At 34.8% G+C, this 18,220-nt stretch overlaps 1 protein-coding gene across 4 annotated transcripts in view; it reads right to left on the bottom strand.

The window, feature by feature from the left end:
- The window catches only part of PACRG (parkin coregulated), a 238,081-nt gene that overhangs the window by 99,830 nt on the left and 120,031 nt on the right, over positions 1-18,220 (bottom strand). For all 4 annotated transcript variants that reach the window (XM_061378751.1, XM_061378752.1, XM_061378755.1 and 1 more), the window contains one exon: positions 6,377-6,548. In XM_061378751.1, coding sequence (XP_061234735.1) covers positions 6,377-6,548 — 172 coding nt within the window. The remainder of the gene's footprint in view (positions 1-6,376; positions 6,549-18,220) is intronic.

Below are 18,220 nucleotides of genomic sequence, written 5' to 3'. Positions count from 1 at the left end.
AAAGATGGGGAATTCCCTGTATCAGACATCCTGTCTGCCTCTCTCACTCCCACCACTTCCCAGAGCTCTGTCACTAAGTGGAGTTCCTCTGCCTGGGCACACCTCCCACAGATGTGTTTACTGCTGCCGTCTGATAATGGCATAAACGTAGGTCAGACCCTTTGGCCTGGACAGATATGGATGCAGGTGGATAAGGTAGAATAAAACAGACCAAAGAATTTGAGCCTGAAGCCCTTCAAGTTGCAGAATTTTTCAGTGTGTGTTTGGAAAACACTTGCAAATATCAAAAGTAATATCAAATTGACTGCAGAAGTATTGTTATTATTATTAAATATTTGGACTGTGGCATGCATAGCAGTCAAACAGCTCCTGGCTTGATTATATTAGGCACTTCATAAACACTTAATTAGAGACAGTCCCTGCCCCAAGGATACATCAATTTCAAACATATGTTTATCTTTTAAAAATCCGGTAATTATTTTTTGTGTACTACCATCACTGGAGACCATTCTCCCACATGAATCAAAGGAAGAAAATTTTAATGCAGTATATGAAATAAGTACATATCAACATTTTGAAAAATGTCTGTGGTATCTAGAGGTTAATAAAAAGGCAAGAAAGTACTAGTATCCTCACAGAGGAATAAAGCAGACCATTGAAAACTTTTGGCATGATATAGCTACATATCCCTGAAGAAGGAAACATTCATAATATCCCCAGTATTCCACTTTGAAAGCATGGTAGGCTGTTGCCTCCTGACCTAGAAGTTTGCTATAAGACATGGATCTTCACAATAATAGCAAAGTGACTGACTAGTTTGCTTCTCAATTAAAGATACCTCTCTGCTCCCTAAAGGGTTTTTAGAGGACTTCTCTCCCTCACTGGTATATATTTCCCTTTTGGTCATCTAGTCTAAATGTGATGCATTCTATAATTCTCTTAAGAAGCAACTTTGAAGAAAACCCCAACCCAATAAATTGTTGTGTGGCAGTTCTGATGTTTTCTCCTTTAATGGTACATAAGCTTGAGAATTTTGCTTGTGATTAGGATAAACACTTTTCCAGGAGACCCTCTAGACTAGCTAGTTGCTCAATGCATGTACATAATGAAGTATGGAATTGATACATTTTAAAAGCCAAGAAACATAACAGAATTTCTCCCAGTATACAGTTGATCTTTTCCATGAGATAGTGTATTTTTCACAGAAGAGGATGAACCAGAATGCTCCTCCCCAGATAGCACAGTGACAGTTTAAACAAATCAATTCCCCAAACTTCCATATATTCTCTAAAAATTAAATTTTAGATTTTGGTAGTTATATTTAAAGTTATGATGATATTTTAATCATCTTTAATTTGCACTGGCCTTCAATTATATTCAACCCCTTTTCCAAGTACACCTGTGAATCTGTTTAGAAATGCACTGACAGTTTCCTTTTTTTCATTAGATCTCACAACCAAGGATTAAAATCAGCTTAGTTTGCTTTGATATCTCCCTCCTGCCAATTTGTAAATAAGGTACCTGTTTTAGAAAATTCTTTGCCTAAAGCAGAACAAGATATATAGAGCAGGTCTCCTGCAGGACAACAAGCAGTCAGGGAAAAGATGCTTCAATTGTTGTGATCTACTTAATCTTGTTGATCAAGGGCTCTTTTTTAAATTTAGAGGGTCAGGTTAAAGAACTGCTAGCACGAAATGTTCTCAAGAGGCAATTGATTAAAGTGATACGTACCTCTCTTACAGAAAACTTTGTCAAAACTTGAAAAATAATTACCTGAACTGATATAATAGAAGTTTTACATTAATGTTACAGAACAGTAATGAAGGCTGTTACAAAACAAAGTGTTTCAATTAAGTGTGAGTAAAAATCAGAATAACAACCTTGTGTTTTGTACTTTTTTTAATCAGGTAAGGTCCTGATCCAATTCACAATATAAACGTACAAATACTGCTTCCAGTATAACCGAATGAGTGATGTTATACAGTGAGGTGATGGGAAAAAGGAATAGGGGGCAAAACACAAAAACCATAGGCCAATTTTGTCATCAAAGACTTTGTCCTGTGAAGACAAAGCCTAGGACACAGAAAAGGCTAAAATCCGTAAGCGAATAACTGGTACTTGCAAGGAACGTGGTCTAGCAGAATATGAAAGTCAGTTGCTTTTTTTCAGCTTTTGTTGTGGTTGTAACTGTAGTATTTTACTAGATTGTCATCTGTAAAACTTGAATTCTGTTAACATTTGCAAGCCTTTAACTACTATACAGGATTATTATTAACTAGTTAATTAGTTAATTATTACTAGTTTAAAGCAATAATTGATATAAAGAACAACTAGTATAAAGAATACATGGAGAATAAAGTCCCCCAAACCTCAGTGGCTATGCCAGTTTACAGAGCTTCAGTCCAGACCTAGATGTACATCCTTTCCCCTCTGCTGCCTCAAGCTACTAAACTGCACTGAGTATCCACTCCATACTCTCAACTAAAACAGATTTGTTATCAATGAAATGTGACTTCATTTTTTAAAGATTTCAGGAAAGATCTTGGAAACCAGAAACTGGTAATACTGGCATTTGTACTGCAAAAATAGTGCTGTAAATGTGCTGTAGGTCCTTGAAGAAGAAGAATGTGGACAAGAAAAGCCTCTGATAATATGGTTTTCTTACATTTCCAAAACATATTTGATAGGGTCCCTCACTGAAGGCTTTAGAAATATTTTTATTGCCATGGATTCCATATAAATAATTGCTTAGAGATAGGAAATGAGGGCAACAATAAATGGCCACAGAGCAGGAGTATCTCCTAGGCTACTAGACCCTTGCAGGAATCTGTGTTGAAGCACATGTGTTTCAGTACATATTCAGAGATGATTTGGAAGAGATGTTTACTAATGCTAACAGTTTTCTGATAGTAAAAAGTTATTCCAGATGCCAAACTGATGACTTTGAAAAACTGCAGAAGGATTTTATAGTACAGAATAACTGGGTGATAAAATGGCAGATGACATTCAGTACTAAATGTTAAAACCCAAGAAATTAATAAATTCAGGAGACAGTAGCTTGATATCCAACTGCAAAAGTGAGAGACGTTAACTGCAGATTTCACTTTCCAAACATGGATGAGATCTATTTCTACTGAATGAGAACAGTTTCTCCTCATAGACAGGAATGAAAAAGAATCTAGTTTCTAAACCATTTGAAACTACCTGAAATGATCAGGTTTGAGTGGAAGAATCTAGCATAGACTTTCTAATTGCAATCACTTGTGCTGATTGATGGAGCCTACAGGGGACATGTTCTGGTATTTAGGAATCAAGACAATTTTTTCTATTTTTTTAACCAGAGATCTTTGCTTTATTTAAAGCATTGTAGGTCTATACAAACAAGTTTGTTTAGAGTCAGTTTTCAGCCTGTGATCTTAACAACCAGAACTGGTTCTCAAGAGCAACAGTTAGTGGGGAGGAAGGTAGTAATTCATTAAAGGTTTAATTTACTTTCTTTAGATGACAGAAATCAATTTACATGACTTAGAGAAAGAAAAAGACTATAGCCCATAAAACCATATTTATTCAAGAAAAATATTTCAGTATTCAAGGAAGAATATGTGTCACAGAAGGGATTTTTAACAGCACGGGAAAAGCCTCAAAAAGGAAAACTTCAGTGTTTCTAAGGGTGGAAATTACTCTTTTGGACTCAATCAGAAGTCCTGGTCTGCTGACTGCAACTGTGTAGAAACAGTATTTCCATCTAAGTTACAATTTAAGTGTAAAGATGAAAGATTTATTGACTCCTAGACCTAAGTTCAGATTGCCTATGTGTCTGTTTTAGGATTCACAGTACAGAACAGAAAGGATTCTGGAAACTGAGTGATCCAGGATACTTAAGGATTTAATTTTGTATTATTTTCTTCACTAGAACATCTATCAAGATCTTCCTTTTCATCATCTCTCCCTTCATCTGCAACAGTGCAGGTATAAACTAGATCATTTAAATGATCTGAGTTTAAAAATAATGCCACTCTGAAAATATTTTGGCTTGGGCTTACAGTGAAACTGAATCTGAAACCCAGATTCATTAAATAATATTATTATAAGAAAGAAGATAATAATATATAAATATTTTTCATCTTTATGATATAGTGTTCAAGAAGTGTGAACATTAAACAAGAACAGGTGGAGGATAATTTCTTTAATCATTAAAATATAGTACAGAATTCTAACATGTAATTTAAAATGTTTTTAGAAAACAGCTTTTTACCAGTATTTTCCTTTGATGAACATGCAGGAGACAAAAATGCTTTAAAAAGCATTCTATCTGTAGAGTTATTTTTCTGTCTTTCTTTTATCCCTTTCCCTTCTATTGTATATATTATCTTGCCTAACCATTACTTGATTCACTCTTTCACAATAGAAACATGGTATGAGTCTAGAAGAAGACGGGTTAAGCAGATATAACTCATCCCATGGCAGACTTTAGAGACAGTAATATGCGTAAAACATAGCTGAGTTTATTGTGGATGCAGCTGAGTCACAGAAATGTATAGCTCTGACTCCTATATTACACAGTCATAGCAAATTTAGAAACTCTTGAAGCACACTTTCAGATTCCTTGAGATGGCAGTGTCTTTTTAATATTAATATGTCTTTGATTAGGAAGAAGCCTTTATCACTGATAATACTTTGACTCTTCACACATTAAAGTTGATACAGAAGCTTTGTAAAATAAAAAATAAGCACTGTACAATAAAGTAAAGCAGAACCAACAACTAAATTGAGCTAGGAGAGCCTTGAATGTGTTCCAGAATAATAAATTATGACTTAATTTAAGAATCTATATATCAAACCCATACAAATATCCTTACCTAGCAGTCTCTTTCTAATGCTAAATGTTGTGTAACAGCTAAAGCTTCCAGATAATTATTTCTGAGCTAGATTCTGGTCTCAGCAAGACTTTTAAATCCTAACTGTGTAGCTGCTGTCATAAACTTGAAGTCTTTTCCAAAGAAATTACTTCAGCTTTCAAAAAAAAAAAAAAAAAAAAAGAAAAAACAACAAACACCACCCCCCCCCAAAAAAAAAAAAACAAACCCAAAAAACCAGTACTACTATAAATGTATTTGGATTGTGCTGGAAAAACAGATTTAAAGAAAATACATGATTTCTGTATGTGTTCCCTTTTCAGAGAAAAACCCTGTAAGATAGTTTCTGTAAACCTTTCACAAGTGTCACTTTCAGAGTAATCATTCTGAATATTATATATTCCTTTTGACATTTTCAAAATCTACAGTAAGATACAGATAATGAATTCTATAATTAATCTTTTAAAATGGGAACAAATTGAGTGAACAAAACACAATTCTGAACTTTGCAACATTATTATTTCAGTATTATCAGGCTTAAATAACATTCCATTTCCCCTTTTCCAAAACTGTATTTGACTCCATTCTGTATCACAAATACAATGACTCCATTTTATTCTGTATTAGCATGGATGCTGAATCATTTCACAAAAATAGGAAGGACAGCAATGATACCAATGATACTGAGCAACGATAAAACAGAAGCCAAGCTTAAAAAATATGAGCATCTAGCAGTACAGGTATAGCATGCAGAGTTAAGAATAATACCTAACTAATAAAGGGTGAAGGTTCAGAATCATATCTCCTCAAGACACTGATCTAAAGAAACACGAAAGAACAAAACAGTAGGTCTGAAATACGAGGTGTTTCAAAAAAGTAAGTTTAGGGGATTTTTAAACTTGGAGTTTTAATGATATTACACTTGCATTAAAAGAATTTAGTACCTTTCGCATATTTTTTCTACAAAGAATTATGTCTGAATATTTAAAATTAATACTTTTAAATGCCAGAATTCTACATACAACATTAGTCAGGCAGAATTTCCAATTTAGATAGATACATGTATATGCAAAGCAGTAAGAATTCTGATAGAAAAGATATCTAGTAAATAGATATCTGACAACTGTAGAATAAATAAAAAGGACAGAAAGAAACATAATTCTGTAAGTTTCATCTGTTAATTCCTCTGTCATTTTAGATGAACTGGTTTATGCAGTAATGGTTTTATATAATAATATACAAAATCAGGGAAGAAAAAGACACTTCACATTTACAAAGACCAAGACCCACATTTATAATCAGAAAAATATTACCCAGACAGTCTATTCTGGATTACTGCATGTACCAGGTGACTGAAGACATAAGCCTTCTGTCCTTACACCTTACAATTTACTCACATTTGCAATAATCTCCATGAAAAGTACAGCCTGTCATGTTATATTGTTTAATTAGTGACTTTTCAAAATCTACACTATATAAACGCAATTTTAGGGATTTTTTTATTGCACATATTTACTTACTTTTTATTGGAATAATGAGCTGAGGAATGACAGGAAGAATCTTGTTTCCACCATGTTCCAGCATGTCGTGGATTCCTTGACGAGCAAAAAACTCATGTGGAAATGTCGTTTCACAAAGGCCATGAAAAAAAATAGGCAGATAGGAATGATAGTCCAGGGTTTCTATCTCTACCTGAAAATACAAAATAAGAGAGTAAATGCAATTTCTCAATACTGATACAATATGATCAAGCCAACAACAAATAAGAGAATGAGTCCTTTAACCTACAGATATCCAGCATGGCACAAATATAAAAACTTTTACAGAATTCCCAGCTTTCTAAAATACTGACCTAATTTTATTTCCTATTAATTTCAGGAACAAAATTCTAAGGAAATTACATGAGCCTCTACTGTGAAAAAAGGTGGAAAACTTAGGTACCTCTTTCTAATAGGAATCTCCCTCCAATCCTAAAATACAAAGTGTGTTAACCTTCCCAAGTTAGAGACTTTGAAAAGGATTTTGCAAATTGCTAGTTTTGTTCCTGTTTCCTTCTTCCACTCACCAGTACCCTGATGTTACACACAGTCAGGATAGCAAGAGAGAAATAGAAGTTTGCTTCCAGCCTGTCAAATACAGCAAAGAAGTGGCTCAACAGCAAAGCACTTTCTCTGAACAGAATATTATACTCAAAATAATTTGAAGATAATAGACTCATAGAATATTTTAGGTTGGAAACTACCTTTAAGTTCCTTGAGTCCAACTGTTAACATAGCATTGCCAAGGAGAGAGACCTTATTGCTCTCTACAGCTACCTGAAAGGAGGTTGCAGTGGGTGTCAGTCATTTCCCCCATGTAAAAAGTAACAGGATAAGAGGAAATGGCCTCAAGTTGCACCAGGGTAGGTTTACATTGGATATTAGAAAAAAAAAATTTCAGCAAAATCATTGCCAAGCATTGGAACAGGCTGCTCAGGAAAGAGGTTGAGACATCATCCCTGGAGGTATCTGAAAGATGCATAAATGTGGCACTTAGGAACATGGTTTGACATCAAGCCATCTCTTTAGGCATCCATTTCCATCTTTAAAACACTGCTTAGCTGCCATCCTATTTTCCAGTGAGATTATGTTTTGGAACAGGGGAGAAACCTCCTCCTTCACACCTAACAAGCTTCGGGGTTTACACTTCTCTGGCAAATCCCATAGTTAGCAACCAGAAGATATACATTCTCTCTTTGCAACCAGGATTCATTTTCCTCCCTGCTTGGCTTTGAGCAGATCTGAATCCTCGCCTTGCACGCCTTAACTACCGACTTGACTGCTCCAATCTTTCATGTTGAAACTGATGCATTCATGATAAATGAAAATTAACTGGAACAGATACTTGAAAGTAAGTCCTTTACATAGGCTGTGAGCATCCCACTATTGGCAGACATAAAGCCATTTACATACTTACATAGTCTCACATACATTGACTGTTAATCTCTTACAGGAGACTAAAAAGAACAATTACTTAATACCTATACACTTATGTAAGTGAAATCAAGTCCCTGCAATGAACCATACAGAAGAAGGAACAAATGAAAGCTAAATTTCCTGTTTTCACAGCACTTCATATGATGGCTTCTCTGTAAACTTTCATCATTGGGTTTTGTTCACAAGAAAAAACGCCTTTATCAGATGCCTTTAGGGTCAACATAGAATCATATAGAATCAGAGAATGGTTAGGGTCGCACAGAACCTTAAGATCATCTACTTTCAAGCCCTCTGCTATGGGTAGGGATGACTCATCCTAGACCATGCTGCTCAAGGCTCTGTCCAACCCGGCCTTGAACACTGACAAGGATGGAGCATTTATCACTTCTTTAGGCAGCCTGTTCTAGTGCTTCATCACCTTCACAGTAAAGAACTTCTTCCATGTACCTAACCTGAACTCCCCCTGTTTAATATCCCAGGGTCAATTCTTTAGAAAGTTTGAAAATATCTATACTGAGCAACCATGTATGAAAAACTTTCCGAAACAAGAATCAGAAGACATTTAAATTCATTAACTGATAGATTTTGTATTTCTTGAGGGCAATCAACATTATACAGACAATACTTGTGAAATGGCAAAAGAAGTCTGACCTCAAACTAAGAACAGAAGACTGCAATACAACTACAAACTTCTGGTGACAAGCCTATGTCTGAGTAGTTTATTACAGCAAGAAACTTCTATCAGGTAAGAAGTGGCTAAGCAGACATAAATTATTGACAAAAAGCAGGATCAAATGCAGCCATTTTTTCCTGTTCTCTGCCCATAGGACAATAAGATGTCCTTTTCATCTTTTAATTTGTTGTTTGCAAGATTATTAGATTGCACTTTCTGTTACTGAATCCTCTCATTTCAGAAAATCAAAACCAAAATCTGCAACAGCTACTTGTGTCTGGGGAAAGGTTTAGATATGAAAGAGAGAGATAAAATTAGTAATGCATGGGTTTTCATAAAACTTGGGGTGTGGCTTCATAAGGAAAAACACCTTTAGCAGATTATGTCCTTTTGTTTATTTAAGAAATCATTCCTTCCATGGACTTTTGACAACTCTTTCAAAACTACAAACTATTTCTATGGAAAAATATCCTTGATGTATAGACATCCATGTTAGATTCCTGAATCAGGATTTGCAACTATTATGCTCAAAACACATACAGTGTAATCTCTTTGCTAACACCCCCCCTACCTGTATCTACTAGTTATCTCTTCTGAAAGACGTGGTATTTCTGTTACTCTGAGCAATTTTTCTCATCTGTTTTTTGCCCTTGAAATAATGCTTTTTCTCTTTTAGATATAAATAAAGCATATGTGTTCAAAAGCTTGTCAGTGTTTTTCAATCATTATAACCTGTCAATAAAAGATATTACCTGCATCTACCAGCTCTGTCTTAGACATTACACATACATAGAAATAATATAATAACCTTAAAGTGTATACGATTTCTGGGTTTAAAAATAAATCTGATTTTTACATGACATAAAAGCCTTATTATGAAAAAAATCTCTACAAAATATGACAAGCTGTAGATCATAAAGCATTTGTGTGTACTCCTCTCTTCTCAGTTAGATCCAAAGCCCTAAGTGGCTGGCAACTGGCATGGCTCTGAAAAGGAATCTGATTTCTAACTAATTTATTCAAGCATCAGCTGTCCAGCAATACAGCCAATTTTATTTCACATTTTCTGCTCTATAATAACTCCCACAACATGGAAGCCAGAAATATTTTGCCTCACATTCTATGGTGTGAAACCTCTTCCTTCTGTATTTACTATTTAGTTTTTAAAAGCAGCTATTATACAGCTGTTCCGAGAAAAATGTGATTTTTTTCTGTTTACACCCACAAAAATTCTTTTGTTTTCCACATCCACCTACAAAAAAAGCCCAAATTCTTGGCAAAATTTGTCCACATGTGACAATAAAGCTGTAACCATGGATGTTAAAAAAATCTCACAATAATTATGAACTTCTGTACTAACGGTTTGTAAGTTGTGAGAACTCAGCTTCTGAATTTTCAGTAAATAGGTCAAGCAATAAAAATTGGTATATTACTATAAAATATGACCACACAACAAAACCAACTGTACTGTAATCAACAAAATGTTCTGTTCCATTAAATTTCCATACTACTTATGCTCTCTAGGTGAAAAAGAAACAATATACAGTTCATAATTGTTGTTTTATCAATATGTATAACCAATGCACAAGATGGGAGGAAACTGATTACAGTATCACAGTTAATTTGTCCAGCAGAAAACCTATTCCTATGAACCGACTCATAGTAAGAGGCAATACTGCTGAGAAAACGAAAACCAAGGTAAAGAGGATAGATTGTATATAGCAAAAGTAAGCTTTATGGCTAATCTGACTATTAGCTGAAGAAAGCAAGCTATTTGAGAGAACTCGAGGTATAGACATTTTACAATAAGGATGCAATTTGCCTTTCTTAATTAATCATATTTTAAGTAATCTGGTAATCTATAAGGCAAACACAAGTTTTAGAAGCTAGTGTTTAAGATACATAAACAACTTTCCAACTTATTTCACACAACTGATTACATAATATTATGTCTTTGATATGATTATCCAAAAATTGGATTTGATCTCCTAGAAACACTACATGTAACTGCTTATGTACTCATTTAATGTCTTTATCTAAGGCATTAAAATCAGGTATAGTGAAAGAAACTCTGGATTTGCTAATTTGATAAGGAAAACCAGAAGTTTTTGTAAGAATTGTTAAGATTTCATGAGGATTCTATGGTTCCTTTTAAGATCTGCTTTCATCTCTGTATTCAAGGCTCTTGTCTCTTAATTCATAGTGGGATCTTAGTTTTAATCTTCACTATTGAGCAAGTAATGCTCACTAGTATTTCCTAGACTTGATTAAATGGAGTGTTTAAGATGGTAACTTTGCTTATTGTACAAAGCTCAATTCTGCATTTAGTCCCTCCAAGTTTTCCAGCAAGAATTACTCTCTTTTTAGTCCTATTACTCATTTAAATGAAGTTGGAACACAGTAACTTTTAAGTCCGAAAACACTGACTATGGTATGAAAACACTGACCTGGTATGAAAAATTCTCAGTTATGATGTGTATCTTAAAGTAAATGTAGTTCTAAACAAATTTCTCATTCTAATTTTAGGTGCATATAATTGGTAATTATTTTCCAGCTATTATTTCTACCTACTCAATGAGTTTCCTTCTACATATATCTCCAAACTGAAGCAAAACAGCTCCTTACCCCTGCAGACTAATTGCCTCATTTGCCTCTCTCCCTCATTTTTCCACTGCTTTCTCTCAACTGACACTGCTGCCTAACCCATGTGGATTCTTTTCAAATTCTGAGGAAACACTCATAATAAAAAGCATTCACTTACTTTTGGCTCATGCTTGATATGTATGGATGAGAAACATGCCTAAACCAGAAATATTTGATCAAAATTATCTGGCAATATGGCAAAACTATTCATAATCCACTGTAAGCAACAATGGTTAGAACTGGATATGATCAAGAACTCTGAAAATTAAATTCTTCAATTTATGCCATTACAGCAGACATACGACATGGATATTATTTGGAGAGTGATGGTCCTGCATATGATAAAGAAACCATTTTATTTCCAGTTGCCACACCTGAAGTTGATAATCTAATCTTACTAGTGTTACAAAAGTGAAGAAAATTAATAGTCAACAAGAAGGTCATATTATTCCCTAAGTAACTAGAAGATCAGTGATTCCCTGAGAAATGGGGGCAAGGTGAAAAAAAGATACAAATTTGTGTAAACCTCTCTGCAGATAGACAGTAAAAAAACCCAACAATGTGAAATATCTTCCTATCAATGCAACCTAAGAATTAATTTTTATTTAACAAATGGATTCTCAGTTACACGTGTGAATTGCTAGCAGTCTGTGCATTGCCATCCTGAAGATAATTCAGGACATTTCAGGGGGGAGGGGATTCTATCCTTGCATTCTCATAAATATTTTTCATTGTACTACCTTGATTTATATTTTGTAAATATATACTTTGCTGATTATACAGATCAGGCAGGTCTCGCCAATATAGAGGAGGAGCAGCATATCAGACAACAAAAACCGGGATGACACAACCCCCCCTGGATTATGACATGCAATGTTAATATGACAGACTAATAGCAAGGATTTCTGCTATAGCATAAGAGTTCATCAGTGTAATACAGTAAGAAAGTAAAAAGAGTTGAACTGAATAATTAATCATTATGAGCCACCAATATGATGCAGACGCAAGTAAGGAAAATATTATTTAAAATGCATAAGGTATGCACAATACAGATAGGAAATCATGAATGCTACCACACAAGGCAGCTGTGAGAGTGTATCTGTTATTATCATCAATTTGCCCTAAGGTAAAATATCCAGATTTTATTCTCATTACTTTTTCATTGGAAATAACAGGGACAAACTGATACATAGAGATACTCCAAAAAAAAACACACCACCACAGAAATTAGTGTTACTAATTTTAGTGTTACTAAAAAAATTGTTACTTTGTTCTTATTTGTTTGGATTCTGATCACATTAGATTATCTCAGTCAACCGATTTCCAAAAAAAGCATGTAAAATACACTATTCTAATAGGGGAAATAGCTGTAGACTATGCTTAAAGGATTGCTTTCTCTTAACTGAAGGGAAGCATTATAAATAGAAGATGAATGCATCCTGAGAAAAGTGGTCTCTAAACATGACTCTGACAAATGTGAAACGTACTTGCGAATTGTTTCTGTAAAGCAAATAACGGACCACATGATAACTTCAGTGGCAGACAGAAGTACCTCCACTACTTCAGAATGTATACTTATCTAGTTACATTTTTCTTGCTGTTCAAAGACTTGCTGACACCTTGTCAGCTACACCCTATTGTCCCATTTCTTTCCTTACATTATTTGTCTGTTGTAAGAGTTCCATAAACACAATAAATGTGTAACTTCAGATTAAGACAGGCATTATTTCTCTACATTTTGCTATTCTTTCTTATTTGCAGTTGCCTAATATGAGTATTACATGACATGTAAGGATAATTTGCAATTATGATAGTTGTGAAATATTATATGTAGTATATACACCTCCTTTGAGAGGTGAGTGGGAATTAATAACTCCTCAGGGGTCCATAGCCCCATTATAGATTAAGTTCCACTCTCAGCTGCAACATCTGAGAAATCCCTTACAGCTGCACTTATGCATCAGCAAGAAGCAGAGGACAAACTGTTGCTTCACTATCGAATGCACACAGGGTTACCATTGTGAAGAAGATATTTTCAGTTTTGCACACAGTTAATTAGACACCAGTTATCACCTCTTCTCTGGAAAGGAAAACAAAAAGGACAATCCTGTCCCAGTAACAGGCAAGGAAAGGAGGCTAGGTAGAGATTAATCCTGCCCCCCTCCGAGGCAGTTTGAAAGCAGGTGTGCAATAAGGAGGTGGCAGCAAGACTTTCCCACTACCTTGCTGAGGAAGACAGATTGTCCTTAATCTATTTACTTCATGCAACACGGAGTTCATTTTAAATTTTATCAGAAGAAGAGTGAATCAATTTGTCCATACCAACAAAAACATATACAATGCAGTTTGCCAGTATAGAACTAATTTGGAATTGACTTTTTGGAAAAAAATATTTATCTTTAGTTCCAAGAATTTTTTCTTTACCATTCTAATCAGATGAAACTTAATGCTCTTATGCTATTTTTTAAGAACGAATTGTAAAGGTAAATAAGGAGAGAATGTCAACTGATTCTATCCCATTTGGAAAGCTAGTATCCAAATAATTGTTTTCTTTTTTTTCCTTTTTTGGCACTAATTTCTTTTTCCTTTGCCAATCATGCAAAGCTGTCTGTCAAATTAACTTGAACTTTTTTTCTTTAATAACATAAAATTAAAAATTAGAGATAAATATTGGAATAAAAGGAAAAAGTGTCTGTGGGAAAACTTAAAGACAACTATCTGAAGATTTACTTTTTTTTTATAATTAAATCAGAGCACAAAATACTAGAAAACCTTCTATAATGTAATGCACAACTAGAATTGTCCCTCCAATTTTGTTATAAGTTTCAGGCACACACATAGTGAAAAACTGGCAGTTTTCCAGCTTTAGAAATTGTGGAAGCTTGTAAAACATGTCATGACATGTTACCATCTGCATTTTTACACACAGTATTGTTTAAAAATGTAATAAAAATGACGAAACCAAATGGTTGCAAGGCAAATTAGAGTAGTGATTTTTCTACCTAAAGGGCATTCAACAAGACTGTTCCTATCAGTTTCTGACTCTTGACTTTCCTGTAGTCAGGAAAGTGGGTAGAATAGCCATAATAAATAGAATAAAACAGTGATACTGCGTTCATTCTCCCCAAAGGCAAAGTAGAAAAGAATTTTTCTAAAAGCACTTAAGGTGAGTCTACATTTATATATTACTTTAGAGACATTATGCAATTTCAAAGTTGATTGAAACAGGGAATAGCTGCATTTTGCAACAAAAGGAAATGTGAAGCAAGTGCGCTTCTGTATATGAATGTGATGAAGCTATTTTTTTAAGCCTTTCCCATTATTCCTTTATTCTGAGCAAAGTAAAGGGGTTACTGATGGTTGCAGGAATAGATATGTTAAAGTCTTGCTCACAAATTCCAAAAATGTATTGCCGTGGGAGATTTCTGAGTATTGTCAGAGGAAAAAAAAATCTTACCTATGATACACCTGTTCCAACATGCAGGTTTTTAGGTTTTATTTCTATACCGCCAACACTGGAAAAATCTTCCCTCACATTTTACTAACTCCAAAGATGTAACTGTGTATTTGTAGATAACATCATCATTAAGCAAGAAAAACTGTACAAACCAGGAAGCAAGACATAGTCCACAGTGTGATCATTCATTTCTTATTATATAGTTAATCTTATTGATTTCACACAGCATTTGGATAATATCTCTTAATGAGAACAACCTACTTTTTATGTTTTCAAAAAGAATCTATACTTCTCAGAAGTATAATCAGAATTCTACATGCATAAGAGCCCAGTGACTAAACTGGCTGTCTCATAAATTCAGCAATGACTGAGAAGCAGGTTTAAAACAGTAAATTTAAATTTTTGTATGTCTCTTGCTGTTATGAAATAGTCTTCCTACACACAGAGAAGAAATCTGTACTTTGCAGGTTCAGTTTGCTGAAAGCAATCTAAGGCATTAAGTTAACAAAAAACGATAGATGAAGGATATCTGGCTCTGTAGATATTGCATTAGGATTTCAGAAAGCTTTCAATAGATTCTTTTTCACAAGATTATTAAGTTAGTAGCCACAGGAGGCTAAATGAAGTCCTTTCATCAATTAAAAGCTGGTTATAGTAGTTGAGCAAAAGGCTAATGATGGAGTGCCCTGGGAATTAGCAGAAATGATCCTGTGGCCTGTATATTATTACAGGTCACAGCAATTTAAAATTAAAAGTATTACTCAGAATCATAGAAATTATGGAATATTGCAAGGAATTGAAATTTGTGGACAAATTGATTTACCAATGTGATAAAGACAGCATGCAAGATGGAAAAGTGAAAACCATAGATTACTTCTGCAATTTATAATGCTGTAGCTTCTGGAAATTGAATCAATTAATATTAAGGCCAAATCATTTTGATCACTATGCAAACATATAGGAAAGATGGTTCTTATCTCAAAGACCTGGTCTGATTTGTAAAAAGCCCAACCTGAGGAAAAGTTCAACAACATCGGCAATGTTAAGAAAGACTACTTTCTAATATGGGTACTTCCTTGAATCCATGATTTTAAAGTAATTTAAAAATTAACAATTTTAAAAATTCAATTTTTGTGATACTTTTTTTTTCTAATTGCCACCATCTTGAATCTTCTGAAAGCCATAAAACATTCTGAATTGTGGAATACCATTTTCTAAGAAGACTCCAAGTGATTATACACACAGTGTCAGCCAAGGAAAGAAGACTAAGATTTTTTACAGACTGTAGTAACACCATCTTCACCAAGAGTTTCAGAGAAGTTCATTAAGTTCTCATAAAAAATGAAGCTTATTTGGGAGGAAAGTGGGACCAGTGAGAACAATTCTCTGTCTTTAGGTCCAGGGCTCCCCTTGCAAGACGTGCTCTGTTTGCACTGTCAGTGGAACGAGATCCTGCTTTGCATGTTCTCTTCCAGGAGGAAGTTTGCCACAGAAGGTCAGGTTATCCTCTGGTGACTCATTCCAGTTTTACTAATGCCACACTGGTCCTGAAATGTCCCATAGTAGCCTACTTAGAAGATACTGACTGGAGCTAAATAAAAGTTTCTGCTTACTGAATAGAATTATGTGAGCTGTCACAAAGAGGAGTGCTCTCATAGAAGGTTGGTGGGCAACTTCAAATGATTTTGGATGAATCTGAGTTTGCTACTTTTGATTATACCCCCTCCACAATTAATCCTATGGACACAGAAGCTGAGATCTACAATATTTTAAATGCATATACTAAAATCTAAATTATATGTAGCACGGCTTCAGAATAATATGTGACAGCAAATTGTGTTACATAAAATATGGCAAAGCAAGTCATTACTATCAACGCATTTGCTGAACTTACTCCTAAAAGGAAATCAACACAACAATATCAGTTTAAAAATCAAAACACTGACATCTAGTCAATCTCTTGCCAGAATTAATTATTCAATTTTTAAAATCAAGTCACAACTATAAGATGCACAAGGTAGTGGACGCTCCTCCACTTCCTAGAAGCCCTAACATGGGGCTCCTAACTGACACTTATTTTCATACTAACTAAACTTAACGAAATAACAAGTACGTGTAAAGGTGACCCCATCATGCAGGACTTCTAATTGTGTATCTCTAGGGCTAATGTAACTATATAACAAACCAAATTTCAACTGAGTTCAAGAAACTGTTTAGTTTGCACCCTGTGCAATTTGCTCAGTATAGGTATTTTAATGGTATTTCATGTAAAAAGGCATCACAGTAATGTTTAATACTATTTTGGATATTACATATGGTGAAATATATAAAAACTCTTATCTTTCATGAGGGTGGATAAGGTTATTCCAGTAACTGGAATATTTTAAGATGTGTGCCTATTTAACATCTGAATTCTTCACTTTCCTGGAATAGACCATAGACACTAGAAGAAACAAATTTCCATCAAGGTGAAGTCAAGCATACACAAAAAAGTGCCTGACCTACCATGTGGCTTCTTAAGAGCCACAGTAACTAGATTAACCTCTGTACTGATCAACAGCATCTCTTAAAGGGGAAAACTTTGGTTAAACCCTTACTGATATTTAAGACCAAGTGATTTTCAGAAAGTACCAAAAAGCTGTAAGGGGTCTGTGGCATATGATGGTAAAGTAATTGTGTAACTGATTGTCTCTTGAATGACAACTCTTCTAAATCATTCCCCAACTTTTAAATTGATATAGGGGTACATCCATTTGGAAATCTGTTCCATCCATTGGCCTAATAGTCTCATTTGGTTCAATTTCCCACACATAAAGATTACATTCTTCCCAAATGAAAAGCAATGTCTGAACATTTCCAGATAACAATCCAGAATTCAGAAAGATACTAAAATACATTGCATTATACACTGGGACAGTTACTATGAATGCTGTATATCTAGGCGAGGAATTCTTGCATCTTGCCAACAAAGAAGATACGCAATCAAATCTTCTGAGACAAGCTGAAGAAAGCAGGACCAAAACGTGTGAATTTTCACTAACTTCATCAATAATACTGATGAAAATAAAAACATTCTCACTGACTGTAATTGTGTCTGAGAAGAAGCATGGACCAAGATCAGCTTTGGAATAGAGGACTGTCAAAAGAACAGAGGTTAACCACAAGAAATGCTTTGTCCCATGGCCTCCAAGAGTCATGAGTGATGGCTCTGAAGTTACTTAACACTTTTCAGTCATGGTCTGGTGGAATTAAATACTTAAGACAATGTGCTAGCAATGCTGAAACATCCCCAGAGGTAAACTGCAGACAGGTGAATCAAATACTAAAAGAGCCAACTCCATTCATTGGCAAAACCTCAGAAATAGAAGGGAATACTGCACCATCTGCTGGCTGATATCAAATATATGAAGGTGTGTCCTCGTTTAGCAGTAGCAGTCATTTTTCCTCTTTCTTAGCAGCTGGTGCAGTGCTGTGTTTTTGACTTTCGGCCTGGGAACAGCGCTGATAACAACGATGTTTTTAGTTACTGCTCAAATGTTTGGTCTGGCCAAGGACTTTGTGGCCTCATGCTCTGCCAGGGAGGAGGGGAAGCCGGGAGGAAGCAGAGACAGGACAC

Source organism: Neopsephotus bourkii, unplaced genomic scaffold (assembly GCF_033783945.1).
Source record: "Neopsephotus bourkii isolate Nb327-2 ecotype Australia unplaced genomic scaffold, CSIRO-AGI_Nbou_v1 NB_1767, whole genome shotgun sequence".
Lineage (NCBI taxonomy): Eukaryota > Metazoa > Chordata > Aves > Psittaciformes > Psittacidae > Neopsephotus > Neopsephotus bourkii.
This window is presented reverse-complemented; position numbering and strand designations above follow the sequence as displayed.